Source organism: Diorhabda sublineata, chromosome 3 (genome assembly GCF_026230105.1).
Source record: "Diorhabda sublineata isolate icDioSubl1.1 chromosome 3, icDioSubl1.1, whole genome shotgun sequence".
NCBI classification, from domain to species: domain Eukaryota; kingdom Metazoa; phylum Arthropoda; class Insecta; order Coleoptera; family Chrysomelidae; genus Diorhabda; species Diorhabda sublineata.
This window is the reverse complement of record NC_079476.1, coordinates 36,543,849-36,568,591: the sequence shown is the minus strand read 5'-3', so window position 1 is coordinate 36,568,591 and position 24,743 is coordinate 36,543,849. Positions and strand designations below refer to the sequence as shown.

Genomic DNA, 24,743 nt, shown 5'->3' with positions numbered 1-24,743 from the left:
TTGATTTTACAAACTTGCTTTATATATAAAATAATTTGTGGAATCTACAACAGTTTAAAATTTTTAAATTGAATTCATTTTAAAATGTTTCAAATAGATTTTATTTTTAATTAGTGCTTTGCTCGAATAAACAGTTTGAATTTTATTTGGGATCTGGATAGCGGTCGTTGAAATCCAGAAGTATTCTGTCGACATAAAGTGGGGAGAAAATTTAATTGAAATCCTCTACGGTTCAATTCGAAGCGGAACATTCATTGTAGGAAATATTGAATACTGAAAATTAGCGTACGAGTTCCATTTTAGAGGCGTCGTGAAAACCATCGGGATTTTGAACAAAAAAAATTTGATGTAGAAAGTATAATCTAAACTTCAGTCTGTCTCAAATGGATTGCGGGTTGGACGTAAACATATTGAAAAGATCTAATTCCTAACATATTTTTTGAATTTCCGTCTTTCTCTGTAAAAATGTGAACAAAATAAAGAATTAAATCGCTTAATCTGGAGAAATTCATGAACGATTTACATTTCTAATTGAGTTATTCAGAAAATTCCGTATTTTTGTTCCTTTACCTCGCACTTTCTATCTTTGATATCAAAACGGATGATTTACTATAACTAAAACAAAAATTGCCCTTCTACTTTTGTGATAAGTCAATATATCAAATGAAAGATTATATATATTATATCTGTAACTGGAGTTGCTGCAATTGGTTAATGCCAAACGACATTCAAATAAATGTGTGGATATCTTCAAACGTAATCCAAGTGATTGTTTCGATCGATATATCTCTGACAAAGAAATTTGGCTAATCCATTATCCCCAGACACAAAGATAGTCAAAACAAAGTACTTCATCCGAGAAATATGCTTCCAAGCAAACAAAAACGGTTTTTTCGGTTAATAAAGTTATGGTTTCAGTATTTTGGAATTTGAATATTTTTTAAAAAAACAAATTTGGTTCCATCACGCCAATGCGCCGACCTATACATCCGGTGTTGTTGCAAAAGAATTGCCATATAATTTATTGCCTCTCTCGCCGTATTCAACTTATCTGGCTCCCTCCAATTATTTTCTATTTCCAAACTTATTAGTGAAAAGCGATTTCCGACAGATGGAAAGAGGCGTGTGTTTTACGAAAATTCCGAAAAAAATTTAAACTTACTGGACTAAGTGTGTAAAGGTGAAGTTTATTGGGCAAAGTCGTTATTCTATCAAACCGTCTCATAAAAAGAAGTAAATTTTTAATTCATTTACAGACGTACAATTGATTTCCCATGAAAATTTTGTTACTTTTGCAACCATACCATTTCTTAAAAACTTTTGAACACACTACAGAATATACACCTGAATATCTGCAAGTTGTTGAAATAAATTAGAAGGCTGCTACTTATGTTTTGGAATATGGTAACACTGATGACATTTTTAATGAAGAACTTACTTAGAAACGCGTTATTATACAAGTGCTATTTGAATTGTTTACAGATACTTGAAACATTCATTGGTCAAAAAATAGAAGTAAGACATTTTCGTGCAATAATTTTCGACGTGGATTAAACTAACAGTGACTTACCGTGAGATTAAGACATTGACTGTGAAAAAGATTTGTTCGCGTTGGATACAAACAAAAGCACGAAGCAAATGGTCGTCTGTTTTTTCGAAATAACTAGACGTATCACCACCATTTTAATAGAACAACGTAGAACGATAAATTCTGGAAGGTACATCAGCATTTGTTTGCCAGAAGTGTTCCAAAAATTCAGAGAAACCAATCATTCTCACGAAAAAGCGAGCTCTCACGTATCAAGTCAAACAACAACATTTTTGTACAGTCAAAACATCGAACTGATGGGTACAGTCCTTGTTTGGCAGCCAATGATTTCTTCTTATTCTCGAAAATCAAAAATAAATTGCGAGGTCAACGTTTTTCTACACCTGGACGCGTTCAAATCAGATGTTTTGGAGATACCTCAATCGGAATGGAAAAAATTCGACAATTGCTTCAAACGCATGCAAAATTTAAATGATCTTAATGGAGAATATTTTGAATAAATATTTTGATAGCCGTATCCAATTATAAATATTTGTCTATCACAAAACTTAAGTAACAACCCTCGTATTAATGATCAGAGAAAAGTTTGTGTAATAGAGATATTGGGGTTTCCATTAAAATTTTCTGCCACGTTCATAGAACTGTTCTTGGGAAATTTTTGTCCCGATTCCGTGATTATCTGTGACATAAAAAGGAAATAATCAAAAAATCACAGACTGAGGATGAAAATGTTGCGCAGGAACAGTTGTGCCCTCGGAAACTTCCTGCCAACATTTTATCTGATAATTTTGAACCAAATATCATATTTGATTTAGTTGGCAGGAATCAGAAAATCACGGATAATCGATGATGGCAACCCTCTTGTCAAAAAAATATTGATTATCAAATCGATATTAAGCTGCTATCGTTCTAGGATGAAAATCCCTCCCGGTGTACAAGCAGTGTGATAATTATATCATAATTATGTAAATGTGCGTGACATAAAATGAAATAAATTCGGTAAATGTCTCAGTATGATATTAGAAGTTAAATGAAGATAAATTTGAACTTTACACTTTCATCCTCGGATTTATAGGCTCTTACTAACATCCTAACCACGTACCTATTTATCATGCATGACGTTAGACGTGTGGATGTATTGAAATATCGATTTCAAATTCATTTTAACAAAAATTGAGAACCGCGTTACGCTTTGCGTTCAATCATAATATTCCGTTTTTTCAATAAAATATAATATTTTTATGTTTCTGAATCTTCTTGATTTTAGGTCTCTACTGTTTCAAAATTAGTTTTTTTTTAATTCTTTATCAAAATATGATTTTGACACTGACAATTTGCTTATTTATATTGTTCAGTAGATCACCTTCAACATGAATATCAAAATAAGAATAAAATCAAACTTTTAATTTTTTCTAGTTCTTACATCTCAAATATATAGCAGTAGTCAATTAAATTATTTAAGTTTTTAGTTTTATTAGAATTTACTTACTCACTCTCTTTCGAGGATTAGATTCCGTTTCAAGGATTTTTGATTCTTTATAATTGAATTTATGTTTTTTTGATATTTCAAGGTTCTTTAATGCAGTTTAATTTTTTTTATCGTATCGATGACCTTTTAGTCTAATTTCTAAATACTGAGATGCCTGCCCTATATATTAGTACAAGGCACTTGATATATAATATATTACTTCTTTTGGTTTTTAGTGTTTTAGATTTAAAAATATAATATAGACTGAAATTTGAAGTAGCGTTCCAAAAGTGCACGAAATGTAACTAATTTGAAATAATATTATTTCATCCACTTCGTGAGGAACAAACTTTCTATGTACATATGTTACAGCTGGAACCCGTTTTTAATTTATTCTAATTTCCTCTAGGGAAAACTAGTTTTCACAAACCTTTTCCGTTAAAACTAGTTTTTACTTGTCGAAACTAGTGTTGACTAGTATTTTCGGCGCTAAAACTACTTTTTCAAATTTATTAATTCAACGTGTTTCATCTGATTTAAAAAAATTATCAGTTAAAATTAGTTTTCATAGGGGATTCTACCAATGAAAAATAGTGTTTCCCGTTAAAAAAATGATTGCTCCAAATCTATATTCTATTAAAACACTAAAAAGTCGGAATTATCAATATTAAAAAAAATTGAGCACGTGAAATATAATAAAAATATTATTCTACTTGCTTGGCAAGTTTAAACTGTCGTGGCATTGTGATTAATTGCATGAACAGCAGTTATTCTATTAGTTTTTTAATTCTCTGTACTGTTTTCTTTATTTATTAAATGTTGTCTTCCTTTTCCCCACAATTTTTATTATTATTTTGCCTATCATCAATCCATCCAACAGTTCATTGACTCTTGTCCATTAATTATGGAAGTTCATGCAGTGGAACACAGTGTGTTCACAATACAAGCAGCTCTCGTTCTCACTTTCACCTATACATTTCAGGTATACTCCAAAACTCCCGTGGCCTATGAGGAACTGAGTTTTTTATTAATAATTCATCCTTCTAAAGACACATCTATACCCAAGTACTTCATACATCTGACTGATACTATTTAAGCGTCGCCGATCTCGAACCTCACGCGCACTCTTCCAAAGTCTTCTTCTGAAGATTTGACATAAGTATTAGGGAATCTAAGAAATTGTCAAAATCATCCGATGCCCATTTAAAAATACTAAATATCATACGCTTTTGTGAGATTTGTGAAATTATTTGTTCGCTTTTAGTCTTATTCACAGTTTTATTGTGAAATTGCTTCTTGAAGAGTGCCACTAAAAGAAGTGCCAAATTTCTCCCTAGAAACGTGACTTTTCTACCATGCAGTGTTTTGCTTAGTGTAAGCAAGCGGTAAATAAAGTCTGAAACACAAATATATTGAAAACTTGTGGAAAATGACCAGGATTCTAACTAGAGCTTTTTTCACCTATCGAAAAAGAGTTAACTCCACCTGAGGCTGAGTCGCCTGTCCTTGTACCTTTTAGCTGCCATTAGGTTATCATTTTAGGTTTACTCATGTTTGATAAACTTGAACGCAACAGTAGAAATTAATGTGTAAAGAACTCAAAATGAGGAATAAATTTTCTACTCAAATGTAAATTGGTAATGGAAGGAAAGTATGGTATGAGTGTTTACACCAACACTCACAATTACACTGTCTAACACGCGTTTCGATAACCAAATTATCGTCTTCATAGACTGAAGGTGAACTAAACCCTAAAGACTTGACTTGACCTGTTTTATACTAAATTTTTTCCCACCAATAAACCTTCTCCAGCGGTAAAAGCCTCCTTGGCAGGATTTTTCACATTTATTCCTTAACTACTAAACTATAGAGTGGGCAGTAAGGAGTTGTCTCTTTGTCCCTATTTAAGCTACTCTTATATTTATTAATTTCAAAGCTTTCAAAAGCATCCAACAATTTATTATTGGATACATTATACATTTCACATTATTAATATTTATGTCATGATTATGACTGGCAATATTTGATTTTCCGGTCCATCCATATTTCAAATGAGCTATGTGCTCTTTAAACCGGACATTAACGGATCTTTTAGTCTGCCCAATATACTTCTCGACACAATATCCACACCTGATTTCATATATTCATATATACCACTCTATACCACTAAAGAGTAGTATATATCTTCAGCCTCTGAAGACGATAACTTGGTTATCGAAACGCGCGACAGACAGTGAAATTGTGAGTGTTGGTGTAAACACTGTATTGAATATGAATATCACCACAACAGTTCCATAAATTCCAACTTAGTCCCAATGAAAAGAAAGAAGTTAATTCTAGTTTTGACTAGTATAAACAAGTTTTAACGTAAGAGGTTTGTGATAACTGGTTTTTCCTAGTCGAAACTAGAATTAACTGTCAACTGTAGTACATATATGTATAGTTCGGGGTGTCATATACCCTGCGAATAAAAAATTCTCCTATTTTTCTTATGGGGCGAATGTTTAAGGTTTCTAATGAATTGATGAAATTTTTGTTATAGCAAAAACCCAACTTAATTCAATACAAGCAATCACCTGCTGAATTTTGTCGCATGAATTTAGAAACGCCCCGAATCTATGCCTTTATATCTTCATATCGGTAACGCACCTGTGGTCTGATTTAATACAGAGCGTTTTAAATTTTATCAAAATAACATTAAACAACTTTCCATTGGTGAAACAATTCGTAAGACCCATATTATTATAGATTTTAGAAGATAATCAAATCTCTTTTATTACAGGCAGAAACGGCATTAATGTACGATGCAGTCCACTTATTCGCCAAAGCATTACACGATTTGGATACTAGCCAGCAAATTGATATCAAACCGCTGAGTTGCGATGCTGTGGATTTTTGGCCTCACGGATACAGCCTCATCAATTATATGAAAGTGGTAAGCTGAAGTATATTATGAGTAAATCGAAATATTCTCCACATTCATGTACCGATTTAATTTCTATACGGTGTTTATCAGGGCAATAGGGTGAAGTGTTCTAATTTTTACACTACACTCATGAAATATGCTACAGGTATATGTGAATATTGAATTTAATTCTGAATATATAAATATACAGCAAATATTTCTCCTCTTGATAAATACTTTCTTATTTATTTATCCTATTTCTGTCGATGGGTGAATTTATATACACTGTCTTTTACGTACTTAATTCATTTAAACACTTACACTGGATTTAACTAACTAAAACTCGTTTATATACCCAAAACGAATGTTTCAAACATTCTAGAATATAAACAAACTAATAAATAAAAAGACCTTCCTTGAAATTAGTTCAAGGAAAAAACATACACAACTCACCGGTGTATAAAAAGCATATCAAACTCGACGCGATTTCGCCAAATTTTAGAATTCCATTATAAGTAATATGGTTTTTATGTGTTATGTGGTTACTCAAAGGAACAGTTAATTTATGATGTCTGTTTTGTCACCTATACTAGTTGAAAATATGTTTGACTGTCTATCACTTACGATATAGTGATGCCATACAATGAAAAATCACTACTGCAGACAGATATTTCCTGTAATGTGTTTATTTCTTCACGGAATGATTACTATCATCAAAATTTTTCTTGTTTCTATTTTCCTCTATATTAATATTGTTAAGTAATGGTACGTAGGAGGCAATCGAACGTTACTGAAATGTTAACCTAACCTTAAAATTTTACAGAAGTTTTTTATCTGTTGGTTGATTTGAAAAGTCAATAGTTGGCTGTAATTCAGTTTCTTCTAGTAACGGAATTGATATAATTTTTTTAAATGAGTGAAAAACTCTCATTTAAGAAACAAGTGAATATGTAGTTGGTGTTAGATTTTCGTAAGGGAAACTTTAAAATATTGTTGTTATTGAAAACACGTCTTTGCTTATTGGATTTTTCCTTGAAAATGACAAAGTTTGATGAAAAATTACGAGAGTAAATAAAGTTTTAAAATCAAGTTATCTATGGTGTGCAAATAAAAAATTTCAAGGTTAGGTTAGGTTAGGTTAGGTTCGGTTAGGTTAGGTTAGGTTCATACTCAGAATGGTTTGATCACCTTAACCATAACTTAATTCCCTTGACAGTCTTAAACAGTGACCCCTGAGGAATGTAGCTTGATATGAAGGTAAATTGTCCCCAATTGCTCCTATAAGCGTTTGCTGTATGTCGGATCTTATGCCGGACATCTTGTACATATTTTTTCTCAAAATATGAAAATATATCGACGGCGAAGTTTCGACATAGTCTTCCTTGAGTAATTCCCTTTGTGATTTTGTTGATTGTCACACAAGTAACAAATACTATGGTTTGAATTGCTCTAGAATAATCCCATTTTGCGTTCCAAATTCGAATTTTCATAAGAAGTTCTAGCATATATACTCTACCCACCAAAGTTAGTTCAAACCAGTTATAACCTATAACCATAAATTTTAAAATAAAACATTTTGTTACGTCATTTTTTGAAAAATCAATATATTGATTACTTTTTCATTAATTACAGAATTGTGATATATCTTATCGAGCTCTTATTTCTTTTTGGAGTTTACTTCTTAAGAATCTATTTGCATATATAAGTGGCCCGGTATGAGAAAAATGTGAGGAGTAAAATCTATCGATGAATGACCTAGTTACGTTTTTGGTGCGCACCCTATGATGCGCAACTTTCTAATTTGTCAGTGTCGACACACTTATATTGCTGTTTTAATTATAAATATCAATAATTAATATTGTTATGGTGAAGTTTTAATGTTTATCATTGTGTTCCGATAAAGTGAACTGAAAGTATTTTCAAATAACTATGCCAGAAAGATGTGTAGATTATATTGCCGGAACATCTAACAAACACGTGGTTGCAAGGTACGTTATAATTCATGTATTATATGTAAGAGCATAAATATATATTTGAAAACAACACATAAAATTAGATAATCAACCCAATATGAATTATCAAGATTATTGACTATTGTAAAAAGTTTAATGTAAAATATTTCGTCGATTAGTTATAATAAATGTATATGAAATGAATAAATTGAATAAATATATATTTATATATGTATATTGTTTTCATTAATTAACAAATTTATCCTTTTATACAGTATCAATCTTTTTTAAGTTAAATAAACTCTTTTTGCGTCTGGTTAGACTATCGAACTTAAGGAGTAAACTCCAGTCGTGCGTCGGAGCTGACACACACAATTTTTTTTCTATGGTGAGCAAATCTTTGTTGGAAGACTTATGGTTTGGAAGACTCCTATAAACTTAGGAAATTTGCACCTAATCCTTTTTTATCAAGCTGGCCAGTATCCTACTTGATCTTGACGAACTGCATAAGGGTAAATAAATTGTGCTATTACTAGAGGAAACATCGCTAGTTTTGATTGCTTGAATAACGTCCGAAAATATGTACGACTTCGTCCTCAAAATATAGTCCATGACGGGTTTTTTATTTTATATAAAAATGGAAAATGTTTTTCTCAACCAATTGGTATCAATACTTTTGGGCGCATTCCAAAAGAAATAGCAACGTTTCTGAAGCTACCAAATCCATCACCATATACAGGTCACTGTTTTAGAAGATCATCAGCATCCCTATTTGCTGATGCTGGTGTTGATATGCACATTTTGAAGAGACATGGTGGATGGAAATCCAGTAGTGTCGCTGAAGGATATGTGGAAACATCCTTAGAAAACAAAAAAAAAAGCTACTAAAATAATGAGAGGAGAAATCGTTTCTACAAAAAATTCAATTGAAATTGAAAGCTACAATTCTTCAATTGCCTCCACGTCAGCTGCAATAAACATCACTAATTGTACAGGTGTTGTGTTTAATTATTATAATAAAGGAGGTTTAATTTTTTATTCTACTAGTGCGGTAAAGTATCTCATTACGAAACTCATATTAGTATCGTTATGTTTGATATTACATATTGGTGGTAGGTAAATGGTTTTTACCATCACTTATCAATGATAAATGGCATCTATCAAATATCTAATTTCAGGCTTTTACCTGGTTTATTTAAATGAAAACTGCGTCATGTACCAACTTGCAACGGAAAACGAAATTTTCTATAATATACTAGTGGTGCTACTAGTGGATTATCTACGATCTTCTTTAGTTTGTTACAGAAATGTCACAAGAATATACAAGAGGTTAATCGTTAAAATTGAAGGGCCATAGTCAAAGATCCAAAAAAATGTTCAGTGCTTTTCGATGATAGCTCAGCTTGGACAAAACGCAAAATTTTTGACTAGTTCATTAATCGGGGACTGTAAAATAAAATGACTCAAAGAATGCCGAAGATCCAGTATCGATAGATTTTTAGAATATTATCCCACTGCGGTCAAAATCACTGTACAAATCAAAGGACCACACTTTATGATATTATTACTTTGTTCCTCAATTTTCCAACAATTTTTTCACTCATTACAAGCAGATTTGATCATTTTAGCTTTAACACAATGGACCTTAGTTTCTACAAACTTTAATTTCGTAATGATTCGTCTTGATTTTAGGTCTCTTTTGATAACAAATCTGTTTGAAAAACAGGTAAAATGATCTTTATCAAAATAAAAATGCATTTTTACGTATATTTCTGTATATTCAACTTTGTCATCATCAGCATATAATATCTAACTCATTCCCAACCTAATTAATTGTTCCAAAAATCACGCCAAACATTTTGTTTTTTCAATAATAAGATTTTGAGAAGGAAATTACTTAATTTTTATCCATCAACCAGAGACTCTCACCATGGAACGACCGCAAAGGCATACGATTGCACTTCTAATGAACATCCAATCTCTCGTGTAAAATCGAAAAAAAAACAATTGCAGTTAAATGCAAAAAATATAGAAAGTATTTACTAATGAGTATCAAATATCGTGGAAAATACTATTAAAAAAGGAAAATTTACTCTGAACAGAGCTTCATTAACGTCATTTATTTGCACTTGTGGATATTCCATTCCGTTTGCATCGATTTAAATCATGCTTAAACTAAAAATTACCGTTAAAAATAATAAATAAAAAATTCTACCGCGAATTGACACTTTTTAATAATATAAGATACGAAACCGTCAAACTAACAACATCCATTAATATTTGTATCCATCTTGTTGGAAAATTTCCAATATTTTTCGCCTACAACGTGATCGACTTAATAACTCACCAACCGGTGTGTTTCAGTGAAATATTTTCCCGTTTTTTCTCCGTTTTCGCACCTCTTTCAATGTAAGTGATTTCCCAGGTGGAGATGAAGGGTCTGACGGGAGTCATCAAGTTCGATCATCAGGGATTCAGGACCGACTTCGTCCTGGAAATAATAGAGCTTAGCAGAGAAGGACTGAAAAAAATCGGGACGTGGAATTCCACTGAAGGTGTTAATTTTACAAGAACCTACGGGGAAGCGTACACGCAGATTGTGGAGATTATACAGAACAAAACTTTTGTTGTCACAACGTTGTTGGTAAGTTTTTTTCAATAGTTGTTATAAATAAACCAGCTGAAATGTATGAGGTATGATGAAAAAATATGCACTCATCATAACTATGCGTCCATGACTGGAAGCAAAGCAATTATCGTTCTCCTTCTTTTATTTTTGGGAAGAGACGAAAATTACAATAATGTGATATAATATTTATAATAATCGGGTAAAAATTTGTGAATCAAATGCGACTTGAAAGAAAACCATCGATTTCTTTGTCAGGTCTGATTGCATCGTTTCGCAAACATTACAGTTCACCATATTTTACATTTATATAAAAATAGTTCGTACTATTTTTGCATATTTTCATCTGTTTTCGGGAAAAAGACCGGCTTGACTATTTCCGCTTTTAAATCATTCATATGTCTTTTAAAAACTTTAAAAGTTTAATCACCAAATACAGATTTCAGTATTTCGTGAATTACTTTGTCTTCAGCTTGATATTAATGGTTATTTAAGATCCTTGTTCCATGGCAGACACTGCAATCCTCAAAGCAGATTTAGTAGCAGATTGAGAAATCGAAATTACTTCAAACTTATCACTGCTTGTTTCAAACAAACGAAGTTACGAGATATATTAGGTGGAATAGAAGAACGACTGCTACAGAATTTTATTCATCGTCCCAATGTGCTAGACATTTAGTTAAATGTGCGAGATAATAGTGAAGTTTGAAACATCCAATCTGAACAGTGAACACAGATAAGTTTATTATTAAGACATATAGAAACAAAAAAAACTTGTAATAAGACTAATATTAAGTTTTAGAAGAGGTTACTCCATGGGGTCATTCTCCACAAGTCATCCATTCATTCATATCAAATGCTCATTATGCACAGTTATTCTGAGAGTTAAAAAAAACCTTCATTCATATTTTCTTATGACACCTCGTAGTACAAAAGAATATCAAAATGCGTATTTAAAAGATTTTTCACAGAAGACTAAGAAATTTTCGCTTTTTATTGTAGCGTTTTCCGCTGGGGTTCTTTTATAATTTTTCATTCGGGATACGATTCAAATCACTGACGGTTATCGCGTTTACTAGAGCTGTATTTTCACATTTATTTGGGATTCTTGTAGTTGAAACATCTTTTTCACAACGATAGCAATTTATAAAATTGTTAGATGGAACTAAGTAAGCTAAGGCAATTCAATAGTTAAATATTGTTTACGATTTTTTATAATAAATTTGTGTTATATCATCTTGTATAAGGCTGCTTTCGATCATTCGATATATTTTCTACTATTTTCACTACTTTTTATACTACTTGTATTTGCTACAAACATTGTTACATAATGAATAATATCAAAAAATGTGTTAGACCGTATATAAATTGTTTACAGATACATCTTATCAATTTACAAAGATTTTCCAGATCAGTTTAGCCCACGGCTTTTTTATAATCAACAGATTTCCCTAGAGATGTAAAGAAACTGCTGTTACAGCATCAAAACGCGGGCGTTTTGTTTATCTTTGGAAACTTTCACTTTTAGAACGATCCAAGTCAATCGATGAACCGACTTGGATTCGGGAATAAACTGAATTTAAAAATATTAATTGAAATAAATCATTCTACTCTTTTTTATGAATGATATTTCTGTCGTTTAGTTTCTTGTATTCTTTCCTTTTATATCTAACGCTTCGATTATTATCTTAATGTATTATATCACTTTATCATCGCCTATTATTCTTGGTCTACCTTCCGTTGGTCTAATCTTTTTAATATTATGATGTAATCCAGATACCGTCCTTCTGTACATTTGAAACTTTCAGATTTCATGAATTTAACTTGTTCACCCATTTCCTCGTTCCCTACTCTTCTATATTCATTCTCATCTATTTTATTTGTATTCTTATCCGCATTTTCTTCTCTATTTACTCCAAGGTATTCTTCCTCTTTCTTCGTGAGACACAGTTTTTACAATATATAGTAAAAACAGGTCTAATTGCTGCTCGATATTTTTCAACTTGGTTTTGGTACTCAAGCTCTAGTCTTCTATTAATCTATTATATTATAGTATGTTCTATTTCCAGATTTCATGCGGTATTTCATCTCTTCTGATCTATCATATCTATCAATTTACTATTTCACTTTACTAGGTATTAGAAATTTAGATTAGATTAGAAAAAACTGTCTTGGTGAACTTGGTGCACTATAGTGCTTAATTTTCTAAATTATACATTCGAATGTAATGATTTTTTTATGGTTGATTACGTTTGTCTTTGTAGTGTGGTTGACGGAATAATTAATTCTAAACTAGTATTTGAAGGCCAGGGGTGGCTCGTGCCCAATGGTTCTACAGGGTCACCGTAAAAATAGCAAAAAGCAATTTTTCAATCGATTTTTCAATACTCTTTGAAATTTAAATATAGAAAAATTTAGTTGGTTAGCCCACAACTTATCAAATAAAAACAAAAAAAGACTAAAATACTATAAATGTTCGAAGTGGGCTCCTTCGGAGGATATTCCGTGGAAAAACATTCCAATATTCTGCCTTATAGCGTCACAATTGAAGTTTATTCTATCGATCATCTCGTTCTTTATGATTATCGATGTTGCATATACCAAACTACCAAGATATCCCCAAAAAAATGAATCCATTGTATTTAATTCATGGGAACGTGGTGGCCATGCAATTGGACCTCCCGACCAAACTACCTATTAGGAAAAATGTTATTAAGTTGATTTTTCACATCATTTAGGAAGTGGGGTGTGGCTCTATCGTGCATGAATCACATGTCTCCGCGAATGTTTAGAGGAATATCACCTAACATAGATGGGAAATCATTCGTTCCATGTAGTGAAAGTGATAGTTCCGTACCGCAAAACACTTTCAGGACGCTCTGGAGTAGACAACTTTAACTTCCTTAAATGGGACTCTAGCCACTTCAATATTGACAGTTGACAGTTTCACTTCGATGACACAAACACATCTACAGAGATTCCATCAACATCTAGTAGAGGTATACATATTCCACCTACATCCAATCCAATAAATATTAATAATTGTCCTGGATATATAATCAACATTACTTTTTACGAATAATTAATAACTTAATATTGATATTGCAAATATCCTTCATTTTCAAAAGATAAAATGTTTATATTTTTCTATTATTCATTTTCTTTCCTCAGTGTGAATTTTGGATCTTATGCGTCGTCTAAAAAATGTTGTGTACGCCGTTGCTGAAATACTGGCACTTTCAGTCCTTGGCATACAAATAACTATTGCAGAAATGACTAGTTCACTTCTAAAATTCTACAGTCGGGTATAATTCTGTCCAGAAAGCACTCAGTATACAACCTTCTGGTTTCTGTTACCACAAACCAAACCATACATCAAATGCATGTCAGCATATTCACTAAAGGCAAATTCTACCATATTGAAACTTTAAATACGACGTGATTATTATTGATAACAGGTTTTGAAAAAATTGACAAATTAAGTCGATTGCAATTTTTAATTGAATATCACATAGTAGCTTATTAGACAATAGCCTACTAGATGAAAAATAGTTATTAGTCTCTTTCAAGTTTTTCCTTATGCCAATAAAATGATCTTCGATAGTATGTAGTACGAATCTTTATTTATTTATTCATTAGTCCTCCAAGAAATGTTTGAATGTGTTCTAATACCTCCTGTAAGTATTTTCAATAAATAATTACGATTTATGATAATTTTTTTCAGAAATTCTCTTTAGGGCATGTACAACAATCTACATATCTCCTAAACCATAAATTTTATCGAGTTTTGTTAAGAAATCGAATGAAAAATGCATTTTTGCTATCTTTAGATTGTACAGGCTGTCCCTGTAAAAGTTACGGATTATTAATCATTGTTAATCAATCGTTCCTGATTCCGCAACTTTAAAAAACTATAACTCAGAAACGATGAGTCGTATGTCACAGCATTATTTTCACGTCATCTATTGACTTCCGAATTTTTTGTGTTAAGTACTGGAATGCTACGCGTTGTTCATAAATATGCTGCTATACAATATTCTTCGTAAATATTGTTTGCTAATAATAAATTACATGGGAATTTAGTATGTATCTAATCTCTCGAAAAATACGAAAAATCCCTAGTCTCACGATTAGGCAAATCTCCATTTTGGAAAATTATATTTCTATAGCGTACAACTCATTGAAAGGGTTAACAATATTTCCAAATGACTGTTTAGATAAAAGCTTGATATAATTCCCGGGAAAATTACGAATGATATTTGCATAACAACATTTTAGGGAGTTTATAATTGTCCTTTGTATTTCCAGAAAGTTTGCTCTTTCATCTCGAAACGGTATACTAATTGGAAAAGGGATTTTAACTTTTTTCCGCATCGCTGATGCACACTCGTTTGATTACATTCTATAGAAATTTATACGCGCCGGAATTTCAAGTATATTTGATGGTTTCATTGCTAGGGCACTTGAAAATTTATTTATAATTGACTTTCTGCTCTTAGACTTGTTTATATAAAAAGGAAACACTCATTTCGATTGAAACATATTTTTTTTAGTACTGATGAATGCACTATCAATTCTGTGACTATCCAAAGAACTTTCTTACTTTTAAATAAACAAGAAAGGATTATTGGAAAAAGAAGATGAATTTTACACAAACAAAACGCATTTCTTCTTTTACTTACTACACATTTGATATTATCTTACCGGATATTTCCTGTAGTGTATTAAATGAAATATATTTCTCGAAATTCCTCCATATTTCATTTCATTTATCATAGACAGATTCCCCAGGATAAGGGGTTAAAATACTCACTATAATTTAGACATTTTGTTAAGTGGAGAAGAAGCAGCAGTAGAAGGAAGCTATTCTTCGCGCATGAGCAATAAATCCGAGAAGAACATGGCAGATTTTGATGGAGAAGATTCCGTTTGCGAAAATGAGCTTGCCAGATCAGAACATGCTGGTATGGATTTGCACGAGTTCGATCATCCTCCAGAAAAATCTGCAGATTTAAGATTATCAGCTTGTTTTAAAGTTGATAATGTTTGTCATCCTGGAAATACGTTGCCTTGGGATGTACTACAGGACGACAAGATCTGTCAATCGATATCTTTCCTGAATACTTATACGTCAGAAAGGCATGGACACTCAGTGTTCAGCGCATAACTAAAACACTAAAAAGCGTCGTAAATAATAGAGGGTGTCACATAAATACTGACGCTTTCCATTGTTTGGTTGATAATTATTAAAAAAAAAGTTTCAATATTGATAATGAGTTTAGCCCATCATATTCTATTGTTTTAAACCAACGTCCAGCAACCTATTTGAGACCTTGGTAAAATCTAATTTTGGGCTTAGATGCAAAAACTGCAGTTTCAATCCTTTGGATTGCAAATTTTTTCCACGCAAGAATTTCGCTCTGGATCTGAATAAATCTGACGGAACAAGGTCCGGACTATTTGGTAGAGAGTCAATACCACCAAGTTCTTTGATCTCATTCGCAGTATATGGTTGAGTTTTCGATTACATGAATGTCCACTATATACATCGGCGATGATGGCTCGATCACCTGGAAATAGAACTTTCCTAATTCCACCAGATATACAACAATACTTTCCGCTCGAATCTATCTATCATTGTTTTTGTTAATTATCATTTGTTCAACAACTGCTTTTCCATTTTCGAGTTGTTCAAATAAATCCATTTAGGTGCATTACAACTCGTGATGATTTTTAATTCGTTGAAATAAATATGCGCCAACTCGAAACGGGGACATTTCAGGTAGTCCGAGTACATAATACAACTTGTGAGTTTCGTCTGGAATTTAATACCACTTTCTAAAATTGCAAACTCCAAAAATTAAAACGTAGAATTCCTAAGCCATTAGAATTTTCATATTAGGTAGATACTAAACAATTTACAATGTTTATGATATATCAAATATCAATGCACACTTGCAATTGATTAGGTTAAGTTAGGTTAGGTTATGTAAGCTTAGGTTAGGTTAGGTTAGACTAGTCAAATAAAATAACAGAAGATTAATTACTCTTATAGATACAAAATGTAATATTTTTCATTGTGTTTTGTTGTGTTTAGAATGTAAGATATTTTTCACTAAAATACAATGTAAATATATGTACTGCGTCGTCAAAAAGCCAAGAGAAGAGCCCTTTTGGTGAAATCAAAATCAGTAAGGAAGCTCTGCATTAGTACTTCTGAAATCTATTGATAAGTTATGTGATAATTCATATTTATTTTTACAGATAGGATAGATTAAATAATCAAATAAAAGTTTAAACATCTTGAACACCAAATTTTTTGTACATACCAACATGTTATTGTTGATTTTATACAGTGTGACGTCAAGTAAATTTATTTTATACAATCTCTATTGAGAATTGAGAAACTTATAATTGATTTTAATACCATTTAAAACAACCATCGATGTATAAAGATATTTCATCCTTAGTACATTGGAACGATTGGTAGTTCTACTTCGATAAATTCAATTGTGTGTTTCATAAATTCCTATCGAGCTGAAAATCAGTAGAATTGTTTAAAATACAATTGAACATATAATTTGAATGTTCCTTATCATTTCCGTGTACGGAAAAAATTTTATTCAAGGTCAAAGGTTAAGTTTTTCGCAATTTTCAGCAAAACGGTAAGTTTTACCATAAAAATACTTCAGACAAAAATTGTAGATCATAAAATTATCTACAAAAAATATATCAATACTTTTTTTCCTACAAGCCACTGTTTCTGAAATATAATGATTCAAAAAGTTATAAAAGTTTTCGTATTTAATGGTTTCACCAATATATTTTCGGCAGAAAACTTTTCTTACAACATTGAAATGAACCGCGACTTGTTGCGAGTATTTGGAAGAAATTTCTGTTGACTAGTTGGAACTGTCAGTTCATCAAATAAATTATCAATTGACGAAGATGTTGCTAAAGTTCGACGATGTTATTTGGTATTTCTCGTACAATCATTGTAGCCATTAAATGCGACAGTATATCCTTTCACAACTTTTTCATTTTCAATCATTATATCTCAGAAACGGTGGCTCGTAAGAAAAAAAGTATCGATAAGTTTTTTGTAAATAATTTTATGATCTATTTTTGTCTGAAGTATTTTTATGATAAAACTAACCGTTTTGTTGATAATCACGAAAAACTCATTTTTTTGGCCTTTGACTTTTGAATTAAATTTTTCGACTATTATCCTTATTCACTGTTCACTCTTATCTTATTATTTATATAATGTAGTGACCAGAATTACCAAAATTAGGAGATTGGATATTGAACTAAACACAACTACCTCATTCTAATACATTTTGATTGGATGTTTTCCCACGGACAACTTTTCCATACATTGAAATTAGTGATTATTAGTTGACATTAATTTTTGTTGTTTTGAATCTTCGATGATTTATCAAGAAAATTCAAGAGAAAAGAGAAAAAATTATGTCAATTTAAACGCCCCGCTTAATTTCAGAGTGCTCCTTACGTTATGCTGAAAGAAACGAGTGAAAAACTGTCAGGCAATGCACAATTCGAAGGATACGCAGTCGACTTAATCCACGAGATATCTCGAGTTTTAGGATTCAATTACACAATTCGACTAGTGCCAGACGGTAGATACGGATCTCTGAATAGGGAAACCAAAGAATGGGACGGTCTCATCAGAGAATTGTTAGATCAGAAAGCGGATTTGGCTATAGCCGATCTCACGATTACTTACGACAGGTGAGCGATGGTAAAACATTAATGAAAATTTAATTTCAGAGTAATTTACGAGGGTTAATTACAAATTAGTTAAATTGAAATGTAGTCTTTATATAGAAAACCAATCGGGTAATTTTTTTGCTTCACTTTGACGCAGATAAATTGTTGTCTAATATGTATTCTTAAATAATGTTAAATAATAACTGCAAAACCACATAAATTAACCATATTGTAAACCATTTCTTAATAAAAAATACAATATTCCTTTCATGCTTCAAATATGCGAGCAGAGAGCAAGCAGTGGATTTCACAATGCCTTTCATGAACCTGGGTATTAGCATTCTCTACAGGAAACCGATCAAGCAATCTCCCAATTTATTTTCTTTTTTATCGCCGCTATCGCTCGATGTTTGGATTTATATGGCGACAGCGTATCTCGGAGTGTCTGTCTTACTGTTTATTTTAGCAAGGTAAATAACATATTCTTCCTTATATGAGTATTTTCCAAAAAAATTATTTTCAAGAGTAACCGTTCAGCAATCGATTAAAAATTATATAAATTTGTACGATTTATTCAATTTGCATAACAAATCAATATCAAGTATTAACAACAAGAACTTTCGCGTCAATGTTATTTATTCTAGTCAAATATTTGCCATCTGGTGAAGGGGTGTTAACTTTAACTTCCAATTATCATATCCATTACAAAAACTTAAAATATCCACTACGAAGTTTCAGTTCTTCCAATATCAATTACAGAAGACACTCATACAAAAATAAGAAATGAAAAATAATGTTTACTCCCCGTATAAAATTCGGTAAACATTTAACAAACCGTCAGTCCACGTGGACTCATCATCTCCACTGTTTACCTTTCAAAACATCGAATCGTAAACATAAATGTATTTCTGTTGGCCGAAGCCGTCGGTACACAATTTATTCCTGCTAGAAAGCCTGCGCTAGACATTGATGAAATTCATTTAATTCATAAATTTCTTTAAATAAATAGAAATATGGAGTTTAGACCATGGTCGAATGAACACAATGAAATTGCACAGTGTAGTAAGAATAAAGAATACAATTATATCAGTTTAGAAACATTGCGTCAAGTTTTGTCAGAATTTGGTTCAAAACACAAGAAACTGAATATACGGATGACAATAACCATCAAGGATCGTTCCATGGCGACAAGATTATTTGCGTCAGTCTCCAGAACTTCGTCAAAAGGTTGTAGAACTCGTGAAGAAACATCTACCAGCAGACCGCCAAGAGCTTTGGAAAAACTGTGTTGAACATGTTATCAAAGAAGAAGATGAGTATGAAATAATAAATTTATAAAATGAGTTATCTACTCCTATGGTAGATCAAACAAAATCGTCGACAAGGGTTTTTATAATCTGCAATTGATTTGGGAGGACTACAAATGAAGTTGGAAATGCATGTTTGATGGACTCGGGCATCTTCGCGTGGATCTCTGTCTCTCGGAGTACGAGCAATTGAAAATTTGTTTTGAATCACACATAATTCTAACGAAAATGGTGATAAAGAAAATGGTGGATGATTGCAACGTCTAGAAATAGAACTAAGCAAACTGAAGTCAGCCAAGTAGTGTTCAAACTTTCTCTCACTTCGAGTCCTTTGACATTTGGCTTTCGCTCATAAACCGAAAGTGATCAAAAGATCAAAAGTCGAGCGGAGCCTAGGCGAGGCTACAAGAAACGAGATGAAATCTCTCTTTAGACTATCTTAGTCGATTAACATTGATCAACTTCGCTTAATTGCTAACATCTAATTCTCTAATCTAATATAGAATGAACGAATACATTTATGGATTTGAGTTTTTGTATATTGAGGCCTTTATACATACCTTATATGGGATGGGAGCTCACTAAGCCCAAATAGGTGGACGGCGACTAGCGCTCAGGTAAGACGGGTATCGATTTTTAACTGTAAATCTATTTGATCACGTCTGCTTTTCGAAATTTGAAAATATTTCATTATCATTATCGGAAAATAAAAATAGCAGACCATTAACGCGCAGTCAACTTTGTTTCCGGGTAATTTTTAAATTGCTAAAAACAATAAAATTTTGTAAGTATTTAACCAGATCTGCGATTGATAAGAGGCATATTTTTTAATCAAGTACCGTTTTGGAATTAAAAAAAGATTTGCAAAAATATCGCAATAATTTTATTTTCACATGAAAGCCTGTACCTTAATCTTGAAGACGCTGACCGTCCAGGTGTTTCTTCAAATACAGGAACAAATGATAGTCGCTGGGCGCCAGATCAGGGCTGTAGGGAGGATGATCTAGAGTTTCTCATTGAAAAGATTTGATGAGATCTTTGGTCCGATTAGCCACATGTGGACGGGCATTGTCATACGCTGCACTGATTATCTCATTACGAGGCCGAAACTCCACTAGCAATACTCATTATTTGTCCCAAAAAACTGTGCACATGATTTTCCGGACAGAAATTGTTTGCTTAAACTTCACTTTTTTGGGTGATGATGAATGTCGCTATTCCATGGATTGTTTTCTTTCTTCTTCTTCACAGATCTCACGATGAATATTGATCGGTTTTACGCCTATAGCACTAAGAAATCGTATAACAGCCCGTAGATCACAATCGGCGGAACTCACGATTATCGGAGGCATCTTAAACACTCAGTAAACAACGTACACAATGAAGAATCAGACTGTAATGGCGTCAGTGCGTAGACAAGAGATGTAGGTAACCAGCGCGCATGTGCGGAATGCCGACCTTGGGGTTGCGGCGGCGGAATCGCAAAACGGTACTTACTTAAAAAATATGTCTCGTATATCTTATTTTTTTAATCTCAAAAACTTCTATCGATCATAGCAGACGTCTACATTGCGTACATAAATCAACAAATAATTTCGATTTATTAACAGTTTTCGAGATATTCGAAAAGACAAAAAATTTGTAGTAGATTTCATCCGAATCATTTGGTTACCATTACTGAAACTAGTTCATACTCAATTTTCAAGTTGTTATATCGAAAATTAATTGTTGTATCATCAAAATTCCATTCTTGTATTGACAAAATGATTATTATTGTTACAATCTGGTTAATTACTTACGAATTACCATATATATACTTCTAGTTTTCGTATAAACACTACCAAAATTGGGAGAATTTACCTAATGTCAATTGAACCTTATCTCTCCGATTTTAACAAGTTTATTTAGGAATCGTAACCTAAACTCATTCATCGGAAAGAGATCTATTCAGATTCAGTCCTCAGTTACATTGTTTCTTGGTACATACATGGGTGAACGAAAAGAATGGAAAGTAAGGTTTTATTGAGAACCCCCTGTTGAGTAAATCGTCTACAAATGTTCAAAAATTTTCTTCTTTGATTCATTACGATATTTTAATTTTGGGTAAAATTACTTTAAATGGTCATGAGAAAGCTGTGCGCAAGATGGGTGCCGTGAAGATGTTTCCATCGAGTTTTTGGCAAAGAAAAGAATGCAAAGACGGTTACATCTCCAGACAATGTCATGGCGTCAGTTTTTTGAAATGCGCGTTGGATAATGTTCATTAACTAACTTGAAAAATGAAAAACTATCAACGACGAGTATCACGCGAACTAATTTCAAAGTTTTAGCGAAGAAATCAAGAAAAAAACGACCGCATTTGGCTAAGAAGAAAATTTTGTTTTATCCAGACAATGCACCAGCTCACAATATTAATGAATTAAAGTTTGAATTGCTACCTCATGAACCCTATTCGTCAGATTTAGTCCCCTCGGATTATTTTCTGTTGTAATATCGACAGCTAAGACTATTTTGAGAAGCTTGACGATTCTTATTATAAAAAGGCTCTCGAACTTATTGAACATCGCTGTGTTAAGCTGAAAGGAGTTTACGTTGAGAAAATAAATAAATTTTTGTGTTGCGCCAGGTACCTCTGGGATCATCCTAGTGAGATATGACTTAAGAAAAAATTTAAATATAGGAAAAATGTTCCTCTACCGCTCTGAACTTAAGGGATCGTTTCTTTTGGAGTGATGCTCGCCTAGTGTACGTGTCCGATATTGCGCGTGGAATTGAATTTGAAATTAAAAGAGGATTAAATAGAATAAAACAAAATAGCTCGAGTGTGTAAGGGCTGGTACAGCTGCGGTTATATTAGTCCCTGCCGTCGACCATTTAGCCCAACAACGAGTTCACCAAGTTATAGAAGAACCGCAGAAAACCTGTATCACCGGCGGAAAAATTACGATTAAAAGCATTTATTTTCGTTAAACAATATTTATTGCATATATCGGTCAACGGTCTTCTCATATTCAGCATATCATTATAATTTGTTGAGGCAGATCTTACCAAATCTGCCCATTTCTACCCAAACAGTTTCAATTGAGTTTAGGTTTAAAGAATTTGCTGGACAATCCATTGCATTCACGACAATTGTGAAATTTCTTTACACAATGGTCCTCGTGAAGGCAAACATGATCGTGCATGAGCAAAAGTTTTTCGATCAAAAGAACGTCTAGCGCTACATACTCTTATAGGGTATGTTAAATACATCCATGAGCATTCAACGCAACATATATCGATATCAGACGGCTCAATTTTTATTCATTTCTGTCTTTCATTCAGCATCTTTCATTAAGAATGAATCGTCTAGGCATTAAATGAATCAAAAGTGATAAATACATTTATTAGTAAACTCGCACTCCGAATTAACGAAAAATGAAACGTATGAACACGAATAGAACGTTCACTCGAGTTCGTTTGACGACATATTCGAGGAAATGAGCGAATAAAGTTCATTTTGTGTGTGTTTTTTGTGAGCGAGGAATAAAAAAAAAGAGAATATTCACTTGAGTGATCATTCATCCGAATGAACTAAAAAGTCAACCGTCTGATATCACCTTTAGTAAAGCTATTAGTTCCTCCAAACAATTTTCCGTGGGCGTGTTTACTTCTTTAGGTTTTTTATGTTGATGATACACGTGTTCCTAAGAATCGACCACCACCAAACACTTGTAGGTAGTCTGACGAAGTTGATTCTGGTCAATCAATGAGATTGGTATAGATTTATTTCGTTTTTAATCCAGCCTCTTTCGGTTTTCTTCTAATGGTTCTATAACTCGTTCGTGCTTTCAGGTTTGTTAACTACATGTAGCGCTGTTTTGCATCTATTCCGTAAAAACTGCAACACCATATACTTGTCATCTACCCTTACAATATCCATATCTCCCTCATTTTTAAAATATCGATACGGCAGATTGGTTAGATGGGTAAAATGAACCATTTTAAGTGATGTAATTTATCTCAACATCAAGATTTTCGTTAAAGCTCACCCCTGTAAACCATTTATTACACAGTATGTTCTGTATAGTTTCATTCTCCTCTTGTATATAATAAAAAACGAAGTAACTGAAGATGGCATCTTGAAATGTCTATTTCCAAATCATCAAGTTATAATTGGAACGTAAACACTGTCGTAAACAATCTACTGTGTGTTTTCTGTAACAGTTTACTTTCCATCTCTTTCGTTCATCCGTGTATAAAACAAAAAACAGAGTAACTGAGAACAGTTCTCTTTCCAAAGCATGAGGTGACAAAGGTTCCCAAAATCGTGCAAGACAAAATGAGTTACAGACTTCGTTGAGATTTTGTCCGTTCTACAAATTTTGTCGCTACGCTAATTTATAATACTTTTTATGTTTTTAAATCAAATCGTACTTCTAATGAAACTTTATATAGATTCACCCCGTACGAATGGCAAAACCCGCATCCTTGTAATCCGAATCCAGATCACTTGGAGAATCAGTTTACGTTGTTCAACTGCATGTGGTTCGCCATCGGTTCCCTGATGCAACAAGGATGCGATTTTCTACCCAAGTAAGCATATTTTGTCTATTTATTCTTACGAAACTGTTCTATGGTTGCAGGTTCAGTCCGTACGAATGGGACAACCCGCATCCATGTGACAGTGTACCGGTTGTACTAGAAAACCAATTCACTTTGTTGAATTCGTTGTGGTTTACCGTCGGTACTCTCATGCAACAGGGCTCAGACATTGCACCAAAGTAAGTTTTAGAATTCAAAAAAAAAAACGGAATAATGTGGCCGTAGAAGTGAAACAATTGGCAATGATTAGTCGATGTTGTGCAATTAATCATGTATTTATCAACTAATTCAAAAAATTATGCGCTACTAAATTATTGACCAAAATATAATTTTACAAACTTACAAAAATCTTAGTATCGATTTTTTAATAATATGGCAACTTAGTAATGTCACTAGTCTTAATGTAGTGACATTCTTTCCTTCATTTTACTTCGTAGTTTCTTCGAAAGTAAATCCGCAACATCGTGACATAGTTTTGATTTTAATATTGAGGTTTAAATCTTTTTCAAACATTAAACCCTCGCTAAAATGTTTTTTTTGTTCTATTTTGAATACAAAACTCACTTTAGTCACAATAATGAAATGAAATAAACACTATAATTTCCACTAGAAAATGAATAT

At 32.5% G+C, this 24,743-nt stretch overlaps 1 protein-coding gene across 2 annotated transcripts in view; it reads left to right on the top strand.

Moving 5' to 3' along the window:
- Positions 1 to 24,743, top strand: part of LOC130441509 (glutamate receptor ionotropic, kainate 2) — a 111,442-nt gene that overhangs the window by 74,761 nt on the left and 11,938 nt on the right. The window contains exons 9-13 of one of the 2 annotated variants that reach the window (XM_056775225.1): positions 5,800 to 5,952; positions 10,300 to 10,518; positions 18,002 to 18,252; positions 18,522 to 18,701; positions 24,164 to 24,301. In XM_056775225.1, coding sequence (XP_056631203.1) covers positions 5,800 to 5,952; positions 10,300 to 10,518; positions 18,002 to 18,252; positions 18,522 to 18,701; positions 24,164 to 24,301 — 941 coding nt within the window. Of the gene's footprint in view, positions 1 to 5,799; positions 5,953 to 10,299; positions 10,519 to 18,001; positions 18,253 to 18,521; positions 18,702 to 23,975; positions 24,114 to 24,163; positions 24,302 to 24,743 lie in introns of both variants that reach the window. The other variant, XM_056775227.1, reaches the window with a different exon arrangement.